The following is an 18,681-nucleotide window of genomic DNA, read 5'->3' as shown; positions in this document are numbered from 1 at the left end:
TACCTTCACCAGACACTACAAATTGGACCACATCTCCAGAGCGGAGTTTGCTAGGGCAATCCTACAGGGCTGTCTAGAATCGGCTGTCCTTTACCCTTCTTTCTTACTAAGCTGTGGCACTCTCCCACACTAAGAATACTGCAACATGGGAATAGGACATAGAATAGTTGTGTAAAATCTTACCATAACCATAGATATTATTCTCTTCCATGTTGGAGTATTCCTTCCTCCCACCTATCCCCCTTCTTTCCAGTTGGTCTGTGTAGAGGGCAACCTGGAGCACCACCTAGACTATGTTTAGACTAAACAGCAAATGACACTTCACACCTTTTTGTGGACATCATTTGGCTCATACTAGCTAACTGTCCGGTTGGGCAATTAAGTTATGAAGTCTGTGCGTGCAGACATCACATTTAAAATCCATAGTTTGACCCTCCGTGTGAAGTCCCACACACCTCCAGCAACCAGGCTTAAGCTTTTGTATAAGAGCCGACGGTTGGGTCGCCTGAGGTGGAGAATCCCACACTAAGAATACTGCAACATGGAAGAGAAGGACATCTATGGTTATGGTAAGATTTTACACAACTATTCTTTTCTCCCACACAGGATCCTTCCCTAGACTGGTAAGCCTTTTCACAGGGAATCTTGAATGCCTTTTTGGCACTTCAGGCCTTCCTCTTTTCAGCCTCTTCCTCTTGTATCACCTCCTCCCCCCTTTATCCAGGAGTGCTATTATGGAACAAAAGACCTCTGAAGAAGATACTTCATCTTCAGATGAGTCCGTGCCGCACTCCACTCAGATTAACTCCCCCGGGCTACGTTTCCCCTGAAATTGACCCCAGTGGTGGGGACTCCCCTGAGGGGAGGGTATTACATTTGGAGAAACGATCTCTAGGATGACAGACTTTTTCAAGTGGCAAAGCTCCAAGGTTTCAGAAGTACAAAAGAGCGACTTATGACCTCTTACAAATGGACTCTACTTCCCCTTCTGCTGTCCCACTTGTGTTAGCAGCCTTTCAAGCTGCCTTCCTTTCAGCATCTGAAAGCTCTGATTTTCAACCTCATGCACCCAAAAGACCAGACAGGTTTTATAAAGTCCCTGAGGACAGTAACTATCTATTCACATACCCTCCTGCAGATCCAGCTGTGATTTCAGCCTCTGCAGGTACACCTTTTAGATTGCTGCCGTCCACTGCCCCTTTGCCCTCTGATAATGACAATAAAATGGTGGAGAGGCTTGGGAAAAAGGTTTACACCTCTTCTACTCTGTTTTTTAAGGTCATTAATCATCAGGCACATGTGCCTAAGTATGTGCTTGTTGCCCTACTTTCCCAGGCTTCAGAATTGCTGACAGATCTCCAGATTCTACAGCCGAGTCGCAACTTCCTCCCTGCCTGACCATTTCTTCTGAAGTTACCAGGCACTCCATAAGATGCAGTTGTGATGCAGCTGAGGCCTGTTAGATCAGCAGCATCTGGATCTGTCCTCGGCAGGTGGTATTGGCTGAGATTGCAGCCTTTGCCTGAAGATTTCAAGATAAAACTCATGGATGCACCCCTGGACAATTCCACCCATTTTGGTGCAAATGCTGCTGCCCTTTTCAAGTCCTGCCAAGAGAATGGGAAAGAACTGCAGGAACTAAAACATTATCTCCCCAGTTCCAAAGTAACCACATAAATTATTCATCCTAGACTATTTTTATAAGGAAAAGACGCGTGCTCCTCCTCAACCTCAGAAGGAAGGGTACATGCAGGCAGATTCCACCTATGTCTCAGCTGTCATCTACCCAAAAGGCCGCCTTTCTGGACAAGCCAGGTAGTCTGCGACTACCTGCCCATACTCAAAGAAATTCCTGTTTCCCAGCACCTTTCTCAGTTCCTCCCTTTTTGGGCAAGCATAATCAGACACATGGTTACTGTTCATTGTTCAAAATGGCTATTTTACCATTTGGAAAGCCATACCTCCTTTTATGGGCATCCCACAGCCCCCAAGGGACCAGATCCATCTCTTTCCACAGGTGATTCAACACTTGATTTCACCATACAAGTAGTTTCCTTGGAAAGAGGAAAAGGCTTTTATTCCAAGATGATGTTAAGTCTCCAGGAAAGATGGTCCTTGGAGACAAATTTTTAGACTTATCCCAGCTCAGACTTTTTCTACAAGTCCCCACTCTCAGGATGCTTACGCTACAAACTCTGTTAACCCTCTTGCTCCCTCAGGCCTTTCTGTTTTCCCTACACTTCAAAGATGCATACCTTCATATTCACATTCACCCTCTGTTCAGGACATTTTTATGGTTTTCTGTTGCTTCCTCTCATTTTCAGTTTTGTGCTTTTCGCTTTGGACTCTCTACGGCTTCAAGGGTATTCACAAAATGTTTAGCTCCTGTCATTGCCTTCTGCTGATTACAGGGGATTCTTATCTACCCTTACCTGGATGACCTGCTTATTCAAGCTAAACATCCAGATGTCCTGCAACAGAACCTTCAAACCACCATCTCCTTGGTCCTAAGCCTAGGATTCATTATAAACTACAAGTCTTCCCTAACCTCTTCTCAGGATCAGGTTTTCCTGGGCTGCAGGATAAGGACAGACTTTATGATGGCCTTTCTTCCTTTGGAAAAGATGCAGTTTCTTCTGACTCACTTCCAGCAGTTGCTTCTTCTTACCTCACTTGACAGTCAGAGTTCCTCAGGGTGCTAGGGTTCATGGCTTCTGTTATACCAATGCTGCCCCTAGTCAGATGTCACATGTGAAAGTTCCAGTGGTACCTGAAAAACACGTTGGTTCCAACATGCTCACCCTCTGGAGTTTGTCCTTCCACTCCTGTCTTACTTGAAGATGGAATTGCTTTGGTGGATTCCGCAAATATCTCAGAATCCAGGACTCCCCCTTCAGCCACCTCATCCAGTTCAGGAGCTGTTTACAGATGCCTCAGACCTGGGTTGAGGTGCAACATTGGGGATCCTAAAGGTCCAAGGTCTGTGACCTCCTGTGCTAAGGAAACAACACATCAACATCAAAGAGATGATGGCTCTGATTCTGGCCCTTCAAGCGTTCCATTCATCTCTTCAACAAGGTCCATGAAACTGTTCACAGGCAGCACCACAGTACTTTGGTATGTGAACAAATGGGGACAAAGTCTTACCTACTCTGCCAATTAGCACTCCAAGCCTGGGAGATTACCATAGAAGAAAAGGTCATGTTAACAGCTGTTTACATTCCCTCAATTCAAAATTTACTAGCAGACACACTGAGCAGGTCCATGACACAAGTCTATGAATGGATGGTCCTCAGGGAATGTGTTTCTGGACATTGTTCACTGGTGGGGTACACCTCAAATAGATCCTTTTGCCTTTTCACTGAACAGGCAACTTCCAAAATTTTGTGCCAGAGCCCTACATCCTCTGGTATGGAAGGTGGATGCCCTACCATTCCATGGAAGAGGGAATATTCTCTATGCATTCCCCACTTCCCACTTATTCAGAAAGTCCTGCTGAGGATTCAGCAAGACAACGCAAAAATCTTGCTGGTGACTCCCTTTTGCCAGGACAACATTGGTTCCCTCTTCTGCAATTAGCCAAGGGCAGTCATCACAAGTTACCTCACACAAGACAAGAGATCTCTTATTTACCCACACATTTAGCAACACTGAATTTGGCTCTGTGGGTGATGGGCTTCTGATTCCTTTCAGACACATTTTCTCTGAGGATGTGCTTTTAGTCCTGCAGGAGGTCAGGAAATGCAGTACAAGGAAATCCTGCTTATCCAAATGGAAGAGGTTCTCCATCTGCTGTCTTAACAGGCGACTAGATCCATTTTCAGTGGATATACCCCTAGTACTGACTTATTTGTGTAAAATGCTCAAGGCTGGATTGGCTTATTCTTCAGTTAAAGGCCACTTATTAGCCATTTCTGCATGTCTGCCTTTATCTCCTCCTGTAGCTTCTAGGCTAAATGTTGAGCTTCTTTTAAAAGGCATCCTTCCCATCAGACCTCCCAGGAAGCCTGTTCCTCCTCCCTAGGATTTGAATTTTGTTCTGGGAAAACTGACACAGATGCCCTTTGAGTCTGCAGATTCCGCTTCTTTGAAATTTTTCACATGGAAAACTGTTTTACTGGTAGCCATCACTTCTAGAAGAGTTTCTGAACTCCAAGCTTTAATGGCTTCACAACTTTGTAATTTTCCACAGGGATAGGGGGTGTAACCTGTTTTTCATTCCTAAAGTGGTTAATGACTTGTCCCTTAACCAATCTATTCATTTACCTACCTTTTTCCCTACTCCTCAAAACTGAAGTGAAAGGGTGCGTCACACCTTGGATGTACATGCACAACTCAGATTTTACCAAATCCATTAGAAAGTCTGGGCAACTGATCATTTCTTTTCACCCCCTGGGTGCTGGGGGAACCTGTCTCTAAATAGACCATTTCCTCCTGGATCTCTAGGGCCATTTCTTTCTGCTACATGTCCCAGGGGAAAAATACACTCCTCCACGGTTAAAGCCCATACCACAAGAGCTGTAGCGCCCTTTGGGTCCTTCTTCATGGGTATGGACACTGCCTTTATTCTGGAACCAGCTACTTGGTCCTCTGTTCACACTTTCACAAAACACTACAAATTGGACTGTATCTCCAGATCCAGAGCAGGTTTTGCCAAGGCAATTCTGCATGGTTTCATGGAGACTTCCTATGTTCAACCTGTCTCTCCCACTCATGAGCTTTGGTACTCTCCCTCATGTTATGAATACTGTAATGTGGGAATAGAAGGTCATAGAATAGTTATGTAAAATCCTACCATAATGTTAGATGTCCTTCTCTTCCATGTTGCAGTGTTCTATCCCACCCACCTTCCCCTTTGGTTCATGATTTTCTTTGGATGATCTACAAATCCAAGGTGCAATAACGCAAACTAAACCAAAAAATTTGTAAAAAATAAAGGAAATGGGGAGTCCAAATGGTAAAATCCACTTTTAATATATAAAACGAGCCAAGTATTGAGAGCTTTCATCCCAAACCGCAATAGGGACTTCATCAGAATACAAATGAAACATTTTGATCAAAGGTTTAAATACAATCCAGTAATCCAATTAACCCTTAATCCACCAATAAAAATACTTTTTCAATCAGTATAAAAATCAACCCTTTTGTATTGTATAAATTTTTTTAAAAAAAAAATTCATATACACTATTCCTGGATTTATTTTATGGAAAGGGAGACAAAAATATATCGGGTCCTTTATAGAATATTTAAACCATTCTACCAACTTTTTAGAATTGCATAGCAATGGAACCCTTCCAGGATAAATTATTTGGGTACTACTATTTGCCATACACAAGTGGGGTTCAAGTCTAATATTTACAGAAAGGATGCTTTCTGTAATTCTTATTTATATTTTACCAGTTGCCACCCCACACCCCAAAAGAAAAGTTTAATAAAAGGGCAGGCCATTCGATTGGCTTGTATGACTTCACATGCGGAAGACCTTTGGGAAGAACTTGTGAAAGATGATGTCCAGGTACGATGATTGATGACATTATTTGAGGGGTATATGTCGAATGGGGAGGCAGGTATAAACCCCTTCTTGGTAAGGATGTTCACGGTAGCTTAGACACTACAAGAAATATGCATTTTAAAAGTTATGAGAGAGCATGTATTCTACAGTACACACCCATGTCTGGAGAAAGGACATTTTGAAAAGAAACTGGAATATTTTCATGATTGATTTGGAAATTAGTAAAGTAATGGGTAATGGACCAATATTTATCAACAAAACTGGTAGTAATATTAAGAGGTTACTGGAGAATAGGGTACAAGTAAAGCAGGGTAAGGGAACCAAGCCCTGTGGATGTGTATTCTTTGTACCTACATTATAAAGGATTGTGAAGTCACCCAGGGTAACAGGCTGAGGAACAAGGTTGTTTTCCAAAAAGGGAATTGTTCCTCAACGAGGATGGTTTATTTGGCAAAGTGTGAAAGGTGTGTGGCATTTTGTCAGTAAGACCGAGCGGGCATTAAAAAGCAGGATATATGAACACACCTATGATTTAAAAAAACAAATGCATTGTTTAATCACTCTGTTAGTTGTGAAAAGTTTACTAAATTCACTTTTGGAATTATTGAACAAGTGGCTTTAAGTCCAAGGGGGGGAATTGGAAAAAATTTTTCTGAGTAAGAGAGCGCTACAGTGGCAACATAGACTAGCCGCCATGTTCCCCCTGGCTTAAATGACTCCATAACCATAACACCTATATTAAAGGAGAAAGCAGATAAATTGTAAGGGTTAGGTACATTGTCCTATGTTTGTTTTTATTAGACACAGTATGGATATTCACACACGTACATTCCCACATATATGGTTAACCGAGGAAAGTTTTTTATGTTTACTGTTTTGCATTGTGATTTTGGCATAATATTGAATTTAAAAAAAAAAAAAATGTTTATGCAATACAAAGGGTTAATTTTTAACTGATTGAAAAAGTATTTTTATGGGTGGATTAAGGGTTAATTGGATTATTGGATTATATTTAAACCTCTGATCAAAATGTTTCATTTGTATTCTGATGACGTCCCTATTGTAGTTTGGGACGAACGCGCTCAATACTTGGTTCGTTTTATCTATTAAAAGTGGATTTTACCATTCAGACTCTCTATTTACTGTATTTTTACACATTTTTTTGGTTTCCTTGGATGATATTTGGTTTACCTCTTATTCTTGGACTCTTGTTCTGACTGGAGCATTCAGTTTTGAGGATGGTACGTGCAGACATCTCTTTTTATGGCTTATGTCAGATGCTTCCTATGTGCAGTGTCACACGTACCTAGCAGTAGCTGAAGTCTTTGGTATACTGACGGGACATTTGGGTCACCTAGGCGAGGAATCCCTCATGTTATGAATACTGCAACATGGAAGAGGACAACTCTGGTTATGGTAAGATTTTACACAACTATTCTATGTTTTGCTTTAATAGTTTCCCTTTACAGTTTGTATTTTACACTTCTTGAATATGCACATGCTGTTTTTATCTTTACATATTTACAGTTTACAATAAACAGTGTAAATTTCATCATCAGACCTTCATTCACTATTTAAAATTTAGAGATTTGATATTTTATACATCTACATATGAGTTGGCAACAAAAGGTGGTCTAATATTGTTATAACATTTGGTATAAAGTTACTTAATCTTAACTTAATGATTCTTTTTTATAGAATTCTATACGTCACAATCTCTCACTGAATCGTTATTTCATTAAAGTACCACGTTCACAAGAAGAACCAGGAAAGGGCTCATTCTGGCGAATAGACCCTGCTTCGGAGAGCAAGTTAATAGAACAGGCTTTTAGGAAAAGAAGACCAAGAGGTGTACCTTGCTTTAGAACCCCATTAGGACCACTGTCTTCTAGGTAACCATTCATCGTCCTTAACTGCATTAACTTCAGTTTTGTTTGCTGTCATCAGGCAATCTGCAATGCAAGTTCATATGTTAACAAAAAAAAAAAAAAAAAAAATGGCTACACTGGTTTAGACAGTAAAGCTTATGTTGTAATACAGTCTAGTTTAACAGCAGGTATGAGTCATTGAATTTACAGAATTGCAGTAATGTTCTTTATAGTCAGTTGCAGTACAGGTTCTTGGGTGTTCTGCCATGCCGAAATCTGCTACTGGCCCAGTTTCCAGAGTCTTATCCCAAGAGAGTACCAGCATTTCAGGCCTCTTGTGCAAGTAGCCGTACCTGATATCCTGTAAAGATAGCTACACAACAAATCCCACTTTCATGCTAATTGTTATTACTGAAGTGGCCCATAACTGCACTGTTCTGCTTCCTGTCTTTCCTAACCCTAAAAATTTTGCACCCGATAGTTAATTGAGATACTACCCTGGGCAAGACAGGTTACCAGAATAGAACAGTTTTTTGTTTCCTTTGCAGAAAAAAAAAACAAAGACTTCCAGTGGGGAAAAAAATTCTAGAGAGAGAACCTTGCTTTACCTTTAGCCACAGAAGTCTAGCAGGACTTTGCAGGAGAAGGTTATATCCCATTCACCAAGAAGAAAAAAAACTAATCCTAGGACATGTTAATGGCAGGTTACATGGTTCTCTATTGAAAGGTTCTAAACTTTATATGCGGGATATAATTTGTGCTGCTAGGAAATGGGTTCATACAGTCTATATTGAAGGATATTTTGCACTGTTCTGCCCAACACCAAGTTGTACACCTTGCCTTGGAAAACCTCCGAGTATTCCATCATAGTAGTGATCCACATTAAGAACATAGTACAGTTGTATAAGTAGCTTGCCATAATAGTAGATTTTCAAGTGTTGTCACTGTTAAAATTCTCCCACCTGGTCCCCTCTGTTAAGAGATGCTAGGGGGATGGTGTGGGTATAACCCCCCCCCCCCTTGCAGTTGAGGACCATCTTTGTATCTGCCCCTGTGTAGTTCAAAAAGTCACAAGTAAACGAAAGTTTAATAATACCTGCATTCCTGCATAAGTATTGCAGTACTACTAAAAATGTTAATACTATACAAATTGTTATATTTTGCATTGCTTGTTTAATTGATAAAATAGTCCATGTGTAACCCTGACAAAGTGTTTCATGTTCAGAAAAGTTTGCTTAAAGGGAAGTCATAAAAAGCTTGTGACATCCTAAATCCTCCTGCTCAGTTTTATATGGGATTTAGTTAAGTAACACTTTCTCAAGCTTCCAAATGTGTAATGTTTTTGCTATACTCTTCTCTTTATTTCAAAGACAGCATGCTTCATGGACAGTTCCATGTTCAACGGCTTTAAAAAAGTGTTCCTCAGTGCACAACAACCTGCTTTAGACCTTGATTCATCAAATCCTATGATATGTGGTCCTATCTCGCCTACATTCTTTAGTCACTGGTTCGGAGCCGAGACTCGGCTCCGACTCTGCCAACTATTTCTCTAGCACAAAGTCTCTAATTGGCTGGGCTAACCCAGTATCCCAAGATGCACCTTGCCCTAGCCCCAGATCTCATTTGCCGCTCGCAGAGTTAGGACGTGGTCTCGCTTGGCTGTGGCTAAGTACCCTTTCAAATACTTTTTCTAAGTATTTTAGCAGTCTGTTGTCTTGTAAAAGCTATTTTAATAGCTAGTCTTCTCTTTTTGACAAGTTTCATTGTGAGCGTTTGTGAGTAGTGTGTTTTTTGTGGTATCCCTCTGTTTCGCGGGCCAGGCCCGTTTAAGTTAGAGGACCTAGTCCTCTCCAGTGTTGTTCCCTTATGTAATACTGTGGTGGATTTGCTATTGTTGGTAGTTTCCTTCCAAAGAAACATTTAATTTAGAGTTTCCTTGGCAGTTACTGTTTGGTTTTCCCGCCTCCCTCTTGTGTCTGTCGCTGTCGGTTGAGAGTGTGCAGTTGTTTACCATGTCTAAAGAGCAGAAAGAACATAAACCCTCCGGGTTTAAGAAGTGTACCAAATGTGGCTACAAAATGTCCATTACAGATGGGCATTCCATCTGTGTTGATTGTTTTGGTGCTATTCACCTGCAAGAGTCCTGCAGTTTTTGCCACGTTTTTAGCCCTAGGGTACTGCAGGAAAGAAAAAAATAAGCTGATTTTGAAGGGCCTGATTAAGCCCTCCTTTGAGGAGGCCTTAGATTCTTCTTCTTCTAGTGCCAAGTCTAAGCCTTCTAAGGCCAAGAAAATATCTCTGGCTCCGTCTGCCTCTTCAGAGCCACCGGAGAAGGTTTCAAAAGTGGTTACTGTCTCCTCGGCTCCATTGTCCTCGGGGCCGCAGGAGAAAATTTCGATAATGGAGACTTCCTCCTCTGCTCCATTGTCCTCAGGGCCGCAGGAGAAGGTTTCGAAAGTGGATACTACCTCCTCAGCTCCATTGTCCTTGGGGCTGCAGGAGGTATCTGTTGTACTGGAGTCTGCCTCTGCTCCGATATTATTGGAGCCTATTCGGAGCCGGTCACCCAGTGTCAGTCATGAGTCTCCAGGTAGGAGATCCCAATCTACTTCTATTTCTTCCAAATCCTGTAGGCTGTCTGATTTGGATGTGGATAGGGTGGTCCAGAGGCTCCTGCAGTCGCCGGTGTTAGCAAAACTGTTTTCGGCTCCGACCCAGTCAGCTCCGGAGCCAGTCCCTATCCTGGTACCGATGATTCCTCCTCCGAGCACCCATGTGTCTGAGCAGGAGTGCTCCGCACCGAGTGATGTTCTCGTGTCGGCTCAGATACCCCATGTGAGTTTATCGGAGCCGGCGTCTGCTCCAACCATGTCGGTTCCGTCCTCTGGTTTGGGTACTCTGGTTTCCTCAGTCGGACCCGAGGGGGATACCTCAGGACTCCTGTCGGTTCTGAGCCTCCCTCTTGGTGCATCGGCTCGGGGAATCTCTCCTCCGGTCGTGGTCTCGGAGACTGGTCGGTCCTCTGATTCGGGGGGACCTGCCTTTGAGGCCATGAGGAGTGCACTGGCCAGATGGTCAGTTAACATCACCTGGATCGGTCACTCCGTCCCCCTACACCCCGGCTAGAGCCTCTGACGCCCCCTATCCGTGGATGGCGGAGCCCGAAGGTCTGGGAATACCCCCTTGAGCGGTCTCCTACTTTCTGAGGACCCCTCAGAGTCGGTGCCTGAGGAGCCCCCTAGAAAAGTTGTGCAAGAGGAAGCACATAGACTCCCAGGACAAGTCCCTCACTTCCGATACCGACCTAAAGGAGTCAGAGGGGTCGCCCAAGTCATCCTCCGATGACGTCTCTTTCTCTTACATCCTGGAGATTTTGAGGCAGAGAGGCGACTGGCCTTCCAAGACCCCCTCTGAGGAGGAGTCTGTATTCCTCAAGGCCTTCTGAGCTCAACCCTCCACCTCTTGGGTGTCTCCACCCTTTGAACTCCTGGATTTGATTTGTCGAAGGGTGTGGGAGAACCCTGATTCTGCGGAACTGGTGCCCAGACGTCCAAATAAGTTCGTTTCTGCTCCCCCGGGGAAAGAGTTCCTGACCAAAGGGGTTTCGGTAGATGCCTTGGTGGTAGCGACAGCCACTCAGCAGGAAGTTGCAGAGGCTTCTTCTTCCGTCCATCCTCCTAACAGAGTCCAGGAGTATGGACCGGTATGGGAAGCGTACCCTGTCTTTGGTGACCTTTACCTTGCAGTCGCTGAATTACCTTTGCCATTTCACTCTGCTCCAAAGAGATCTCCTTAAGGAGCTAGGAGATACTCTGACGGGTAACATGCCTGAGGCGGTAGCGCAGACTAACGCCCAGTTGTCTACCCTTGGTTCCATCATCAACTCGTCCATGAGGCTCATATCTTATGCAGCCGAAGGGGCGAGTAGGGCAGCTAGCTCAGGTGTAGCTCTCAGAAGGCAAGCCTGGATGCGCCTGTCATTTTGCGGAGGCCTTTCTTCCTTCACTGATGGCCCCCTTTGATGGGTTCTCTCTCTTCGGGACCAAAGTGAAAGACACCCTCACCAGATGCGAACAGGAGGGAAAGACCCTATCTGCCGTAGGGGCCCATTTATCTCTCCCTTCTGGGCCTTACCCCAAGACTCAGAGAGGAGGGAAAATGTGGTTCAAGAAGTCTGAGGTCCTTCCCTGCAGCTCAAGGTGAGTCCCCCTCCAGAGGCAGAGGAGGGGGAAATTATTCTAGAAGACGCCGTCCTAGAGGCAGAGGAGGCCCCCGCAACTCGGGAGACCACAATTCCTTTTGCGGATCTTCCTTTCAGCGTTCCTGAGGCATTGCCCGACTGTGCTGTTCCGGAGCCAGTCGGAGGCCGAATTTCCTTGCACCTGGAAGCCTAGGAAAGCATCACCCAGGATCGTTGGGTGCTTCGAATAGTTACCGGAGGTTACACTATCCCCTTTTTATCAACACCCCCTCCAATCAGAAGAATCCCGGACGTCCCACCCAGTCAACGGGATCAAGCAGCACTAGAAGTTGCAAAGGTGCTAGAAAAAGGAGTCATCCAACCAGTCCCCTCAGACCAAGTCGGATCAGGAACTTACTCAAGACTCTCTTTGGTGCCGAAAAGAACAGGGGACCTGAGACCCATCCTGGATCTCAGTTGACTGAATCCCTACGTTCTGAAGTCCAAGTTCCGAATGGTCATGCTTCAGTCCATTTTTCCATTGCTGGAAAAAGGAGTATGGATGTGCTCCATCGATCTCAAGGATGCCTACTACCACATCAAAATGGACAAGGCATCCAGGAGTCACTTACACTTCCGGCTGGGAGCCAGTCACTTCCATTTTTGTGCTCTGCCCTTTGGTCTCACCACAGCCCCCAGGGTGTTTAGCAAGTGTTTGGCAGTGGTGACAGCTCACCTGAGGCGTCAGGGATTCCAGGTGTTTCCGGATATGGACGACTGGCTTCTCACCACCCTCACCAGGCATCTCCTCATTCAAGCCAGGGAGGCTACCATTGCACTTTGTCAACAACTAGGAATTACTTTGAACTGGGAAAAGTCTGCCTTGCTGCCCTCACAGCATGTTGTTTTTATAGGCGCAGAGCTAGACTCTATTCAAATGTGGGCCTTTCTGCCACAAGAGAGCTGCGGTCTCAGATCCACACACTGTTGCCCCTCAAAAGAGTTCAAGCCAGGTTAGTTCTCCATCTTTTGGGTTCCATGGCCGCCACCATCATGCTGGTGCCTCTGGCCAGGTTACACATGTGGATCCTACAATGGCTCCTTTCAGTCCAATGGTCGTTTCAGAAACGTCCTCTTTCCCACTTGATGCTTCTCACGGAACGGTGCAAACAGGACCTCTGCTGGTGGCTACGTTCCACCAATCTGAACAAAGGGAGGAGCTTGGTTCCTATATCTCCAGTGGCCACGGTGACCACGGATGCCTCCCAGATGGGGTGGGGGGGCATTATCTTGGCAGGACAGTCCAAGGCACGTGGCAAGATCACGAGGTACACCTGCACATCAATGTTCTGGAGATGAGAGCGGTGTTTCTAGCGTTGAGAGCACTCCAAAACTCTCTTCCTCTGGGAACGATTGCAATTCACTCGGACAGCATGTCCGTGGTGTGGTACCTGAACAAGCAGGAGGGGAACCAAGTCTTATCCCCTCTGCAGAGAGGCCATGCGAGTGTGGCATTGGGCAGTATCTTCCCAACGGTTTCTAGTGACAACGCACATTGTGGGAAAGTCCAATGTGATAGCGGACAGGCTGAGCAGAGCTATTCTGATGCCTTACGAGTGTTCCCTGAACAACCGAGTGGTGGTTAAAATTTTCAACAGGTGGGGTCAGCCTTGCTGCGATCTCTTTGCCAGTCCCCTCAATGCCAAATGCAGTGAGTACTTCACACTGATCCCCCCACAGGGGGAGTCACCCAGGGACGCTCTAGTCCACGATTGGCCCCCCGGTCTGGTCTACGCTTTTACTCCGTTTCCTCTGTTACAAAGAGTGATACAGAAAGCCATATCCTTGGGAAGCAGGATGATTCTTGTTGCTCCACACTGGCCCTCGGCAAGTATGGTTCCCCTTTCTTCAGCAGTACGCAGTGGACGGTCCTTGGACTCTGAACCCAGTGCCAGACCTCCTGATTCACATGTCAGGACAACTCCATCCATCCCTGTGAACCCTCAGGTTGACAGCCTGGCTGCTCCACTTCCATCACTAGTTAGACGACATTCCTTTTCACCTGAGGTGGTACACATCTTGTCTTCGTCTCATAAGTCTTCCACCAGAAGGATTTATTCCAGCAAATGGAAGAGATTCTCCATTTGGGCTCAGGCCCAAGGTTTGGACCCCTTCACAGCCCCAATTCTGTCGGTCTTAGATTTTTTAGCCATGCTTTTCCGTCAGGGCTCCGCGCCCGCTACCATTAAGGTGCAGCTGGCTGCAATTTCCAATTTTCACACATCTTATGAGCCCTCTCTTATGGGCCATAAACTCTGTAAGGCCTTCTTGAAAGGCGCTTGGTTACTTCGCCCTCCTGTTTCAGAACCTGTCATGCCATGGGATCTAAACCTTGTGCTACAAGCCATCACTTCACCGCCCTTTGAACCGGCTGCCACCTGTGAATTGAAATTCTTATCTTGGAAGATGGCGTTTCTAATAGCCATTACATCGTTCAGAATAGTAGAACTTCAAGCTCTGTCCATTAAACCTCCGTATTTGACCTTTCATAAGGACAGAGTTTCCCTGAGACTTAACCCGTCCTTCCTTCCAAAGGTGTCATCCACTGTTAATCTCCATCAATCTATTGAGTTACCAGTGTTCTTTCCAAACTTTTCCAATAAAGCAGAGTTCAGGTTCCATCAGTTGGATGTGCACAGACAACTGAGGTTCTATTTGCACAGGACTAAGCATGTTAGGAAGTCTGATCAGCTGTTTGTGTCCTCCTCAGAGAACAGAGCAGGTTGTCCTATTTCCAAGTACACAATTTCTAAATGGATCAAAGATTGTATTTCCTTTATCTACTCGTCAACAGGCAGAAATTTACCTTTTCCCGTCAAAGCTCACTCTACCAGGGCAATGTCTACATCAATAGCTTACCATGCCAGGCTTTCATTGGATGATATTTGTGCTGCGGCCACCTGGGCCTCTCCTCACACCTTTATTACTCATTACAAGCTGGACGTGGCTTCTAGGGGCCGGGCTTCATTTGGTTCCACGGTTCTCAGGGGTATCTTCCTATGAGCCTCCCAGGATAGAGGTGCTGGGGACGCTGTCCCGTGAGTAAAGAATGTAGGCGAGATAGGACCACATAACATCAGTTAGTTATGTACTCACCATAACGATCGATGTATGTGGTCCATCTCGCCTACATTCTTGCGTACCCTCCCACCTGCCCCCTTCCTAAAGGATTTGTAGAAATATTGGCTCTGTGAACCCTTCAAGGTCAGTGTTTTTTTTCTTTCCTTGGCTGGAATTCCTTCCAGTGTTGGTTGTGTATGGGTTATGATTGGTATGGTTGCAAACAAGATCTGGGGCTAGGGCGAGGTGCATCTTGGGAAACCGGGTTAGCCTAGCCAATTAGAGACTTCGTGCTAGAGAAATAGTTGGCCGAGTCGGAGCAGATTCTCTGCTCCGAACCCGTGAGTAAAGAATGTAGGCGAGATGGACCACATACATCAATCGTTATGGTGAGTACATAACTAACTGTTTTACTTATTCCTAATTGAAGAGGTCAGATAGGCACTTGCATCCTGGCTTACGCAGTTAATAGATACGGTGTTAATTGTCTGCTGTATGCAGTGTTTAGTGGAATTAACACTGGTTCGTATAAGAATAAAGACTTTCATATTTACTGTCAAACTGTCTAGCAGTGTCAAGCTTACAGTTAGCTTGCCTTAGCAGTGCAGAAACCCTCCAGATGTGTGCTCAAAGCTAAATATTCCATGACCTTATAGGGATAGGGAAAATACTTAATTTGAGTATTTTTCATTTCACAGTTCAGTTGGTGCAGAATTAATGATAATTTACCAGAGGATTAATGATTGTTTAAAAAAAAAAAACCTACAAATTATACAAATATTAAAACAGATATGTCTGCTTTAAAGTTTCCTAATAATTAGCGTTAGTACCACTAATGGAGCAGTTGTTAGTGTTTGCTTTTACTTTATATTGCTCTATTTTACTAGGAGTCTAAGCCTGATTAAGAAGGGCCATGTTAGTTATTAAAGCATTAAGTAACAAAGGTAATTTGTTTTTAGACAACAGCACCACCTGCTTCCCCAAAGTAAAATGGAATTTAAAGTTGTGTAGTGAAGTGCAAAGCAGATGCTACAGCAGGAGTCCCCACAAAACAGGTGCTGCTATAAAAGTCCCAACTAAAGGAAATAATTGCACAATTTAAAGAATAAAAGTTAATAGTTTGCGTAGAATTCTTGTAGTCTGATTACTATATGTTCTTTCATAGAGCCCTTCAGAAGCTCAAGGGTAAGAAACTTCCTCCTTAAAGCGACACTATCTCATTTCTTAATGGAGCTCTTGCCTCGGACCGAAACGCAAACGTTGCAACCCCTTTACTTAACTACCTCCCAATTTGTGACATCACTGGCTGTTCCTACTCAAATATCAGTTTACTTTGTCTGTCCTGTCCTACTCACTCTTTGGTCCCCCTCTGCAAACTAAAGTGTTGTAGTTCTAGTTCCTGCAGGTTGTTAAAGTAAACTTCTCTGATTTAAGGCTTTGCAGCATTTGTCAGCGTTAACTTGTTAAAGAAAAATTGTAACGATTCCTTATCCAGCAATCTGTGAATATCACTTCAGCAATTCAAATTTGTAGGTGTGTGTGTTTGAGAGATTATATTGTACGGCAGCTTCTCCCAAGAGAAACAATGACTCGTGAAGTTGAATGCAGGGACATTGTTAGATTCCTGCTTCTAAGGTTAAAAAAAAAAAAAAGAAAGAAACATTTTCTCGATAATTACGCGAAAGCAGGTAATACATGTAATATTAGGATAGGCTTTGTAAAACATTAAAATGCTCGTGTCATTAGGATAGGCTTTATAAAACATTAAAATTGTAAAACGCTCATGTCACCTGCCGCTTGAATAATGCCGCGGTTGCGGTCCCCTGTTTAGTGCCGTAATTGCAGTAAAATGATTGTTTGTTTCATGGTTCTGTCTTTTTTCCCCCCACTTTGGACTGCTTTGATTGTACCATTTGTGAGTTCCATAACTCTCAACTCTACAGATTTTTACAAAATGTCCAGCTTTGTCCTCCATGTCTTACTAATCTGCTGTACTTTACTTAATTCTTCTAACTCAAAAATAGATGAGCTGTACTTGTGCAATTCTTCTTCTCATCTCACATAACAGGTGATCCATATTTTCCCCCTAATTATTATCTGCTGCACACTTTAGTATGATCCTGTGCTACAGGTCTCCAGTCTGGCATGTACGTGAGTTAGTGCGCTTTGCTCCTCAAGTTGATTTCTCTTTCTCCTAATTACATGGGGCCCTTTCTTGCCAAAATCAGATAGCTGAAGTGTTATGTTTAGTGTTTTTGTTTAGTTCTGTATTTTGTACAGTTTTTCTTTTTAGCCCATGTATGCTTCTGCTGTTGCCTGTCAGTTTTGTGGCATTGTTTGCCAAAACCCTGATTCTGAGTTATTGGATTCCTTACCTTGTAATACTAAGCAGTAGCTGCAGCTAACTTAGTTATTTATGTCATTATGCAGCTTGATTGTGTGCACTTGCTTGTCCCTTGCCACTGTGTCTTTGTTAATTTAGATTCCTTTTGGTGTCTTCTTTCCAGATGAGCATATATTATTTATTGACCTCTTCAAAGGGGGCACTGTAGCTGTAGACTAATATTTTGAACATGTAAAGAAATCCAATACTTGGCAGCCAAATTGATGACCTTTCATTGGACACTGCTGTGGATGCTGTTTGCATTCCTGGCTTGGACTGTGAAGTATTGATGGTGTAACTTTATGATTGTTTTAAGGAGGGGGTACTGCTGATTTTGTGTTTTGGGGCTGTTTTTATTTTTAAATCGCATAGAAATCAAAGCAAAGTTGCAGTCAAAGATAAATGTGGATGATTTTCAACTGAGGCTGCCAACTTTAAGGTTATCATGGGAAGTGCTCTTTTCTGCATAGAAAGAAAGTGAAAGCAAAGCTGGACAGGACTGTTGCAAAAATAAGGGTCTACAAGTGAGGGCTAGCTGAAGTAGAGGTTATTTAATGTTTGACAGTCATGAAAGAATAGATCTTTGGCTAGCTGGCAAGCTAAAAGCTGGAAATTGGAAACTAAGCTACTTAATTTACATTTCTCTAGTGGAAAGAGCAATATAAAACCTTATTTTACTGAAGGTAAATTTGCCACGGATGTTAGAAACTCTAGAAGAATAGTTACAAACTGCTGTGCATCTGTAGAGTAAGCTTTTGGCTTGTGTTAATGCTTGACTCAGCTGCAACCAGGAATTTTATATTGCAGATAGTTGAACTAAAAAAGACCCTGAAAATGAAATATTTCATTGGATTTCATGCTGCACTCCAAGGCTGCAAGTACATGTGGAATGTATGTAGGCTAAATATCAATATTTCATGACCCCTTGGAAGCAGGGCTTTCTAAAGGACGTTTTAATGTTGCAGTGGTAATGGAAAGTGACTAACAAGGACTGAGATCCACTCTTTTTTTTTTTTTTCCCTCTTTCTTTTCCCATTAATAAATAGGACTGATAATAGTTGGTCAATTTTGCATAGTACAGAAATTTCTGCCACCTATCATTTTATAGTGGATTCGTTGAAGGTTGTGTCAGGGCCGGCAGCTCGGCATGTAAAAATCTACTGCCAGTCATTAGCTGACCGGAGTTCCGCTGTGGCGACCCCTAACTGGGAAAAGCCAAAAGACGCAACAACAACCATGTGACACAATTATGTTAGGTATGTATATTTTTCATTAAAATGTAAGGCAGGATTTTTTATTGGCTTTCTTATCTGCTGTACACACTGATCATTTCATTTTTGTCTAGGTACTTATATATTTCCTGTATGGTATTTATTGTAAGATTCATGTAGGTCATCTTTATAATTTCTAAAGAATTTATTTTAAAAAGTAATAACACCTCTTTGGCCCTCTTCAAATGCAATCTGGATGATTGGATGGGTGACCGTAAATTCACCGCAGGGGTTCCACCTGTGTCTGTCTTGGACAATGGCAATAGGTGCTGATCATGGACATAAGGGTAAGAACTTGACTAGGCTTATAAGGGCCCTATGGCCATTAGCCTAGTAACTTCCTATG

The 18,681-nt window shown here is 43.6% G+C and overlaps 1 protein-coding gene across 3 annotated transcripts in view; it reads left to right on the top strand.

The window, feature by feature from the left end:
- Positions 1–18,681, top strand: part of FOXK2 (forkhead box K2) — a 1,878,646-nt gene that overhangs the window by 724,015 nt on the left and 1,135,950 nt on the right. For all 3 annotated transcript variants that reach the window (XM_044068131.1, XM_044068130.1, XM_044068128.1), the window contains exon 5: positions 7,212–7,405. In XM_044068131.1, coding sequence (XP_043924066.1) covers positions 7,212–7,405 — 194 coding nt within the window. The remainder of the gene's footprint in view (positions 1–7,211; positions 7,406–18,681) is intronic.

Source organism: Protopterus annectens, chromosome 4.part0 (assembly GCF_019279795.1).
Source record: "Protopterus annectens isolate FY-2018-M chromosome 4.part0, PAN1.0, whole genome shotgun sequence".
In the NCBI taxonomy this organism is placed as follows: Eukaryota; Metazoa; Chordata; order Ceratodontiformes; family Protopteridae; genus Protopterus; species Protopterus annectens.
The sequence above is the reverse complement of the archived record's forward strand: the minus strand, read 5'-3'. Positions and strand labels throughout refer to the sequence as shown.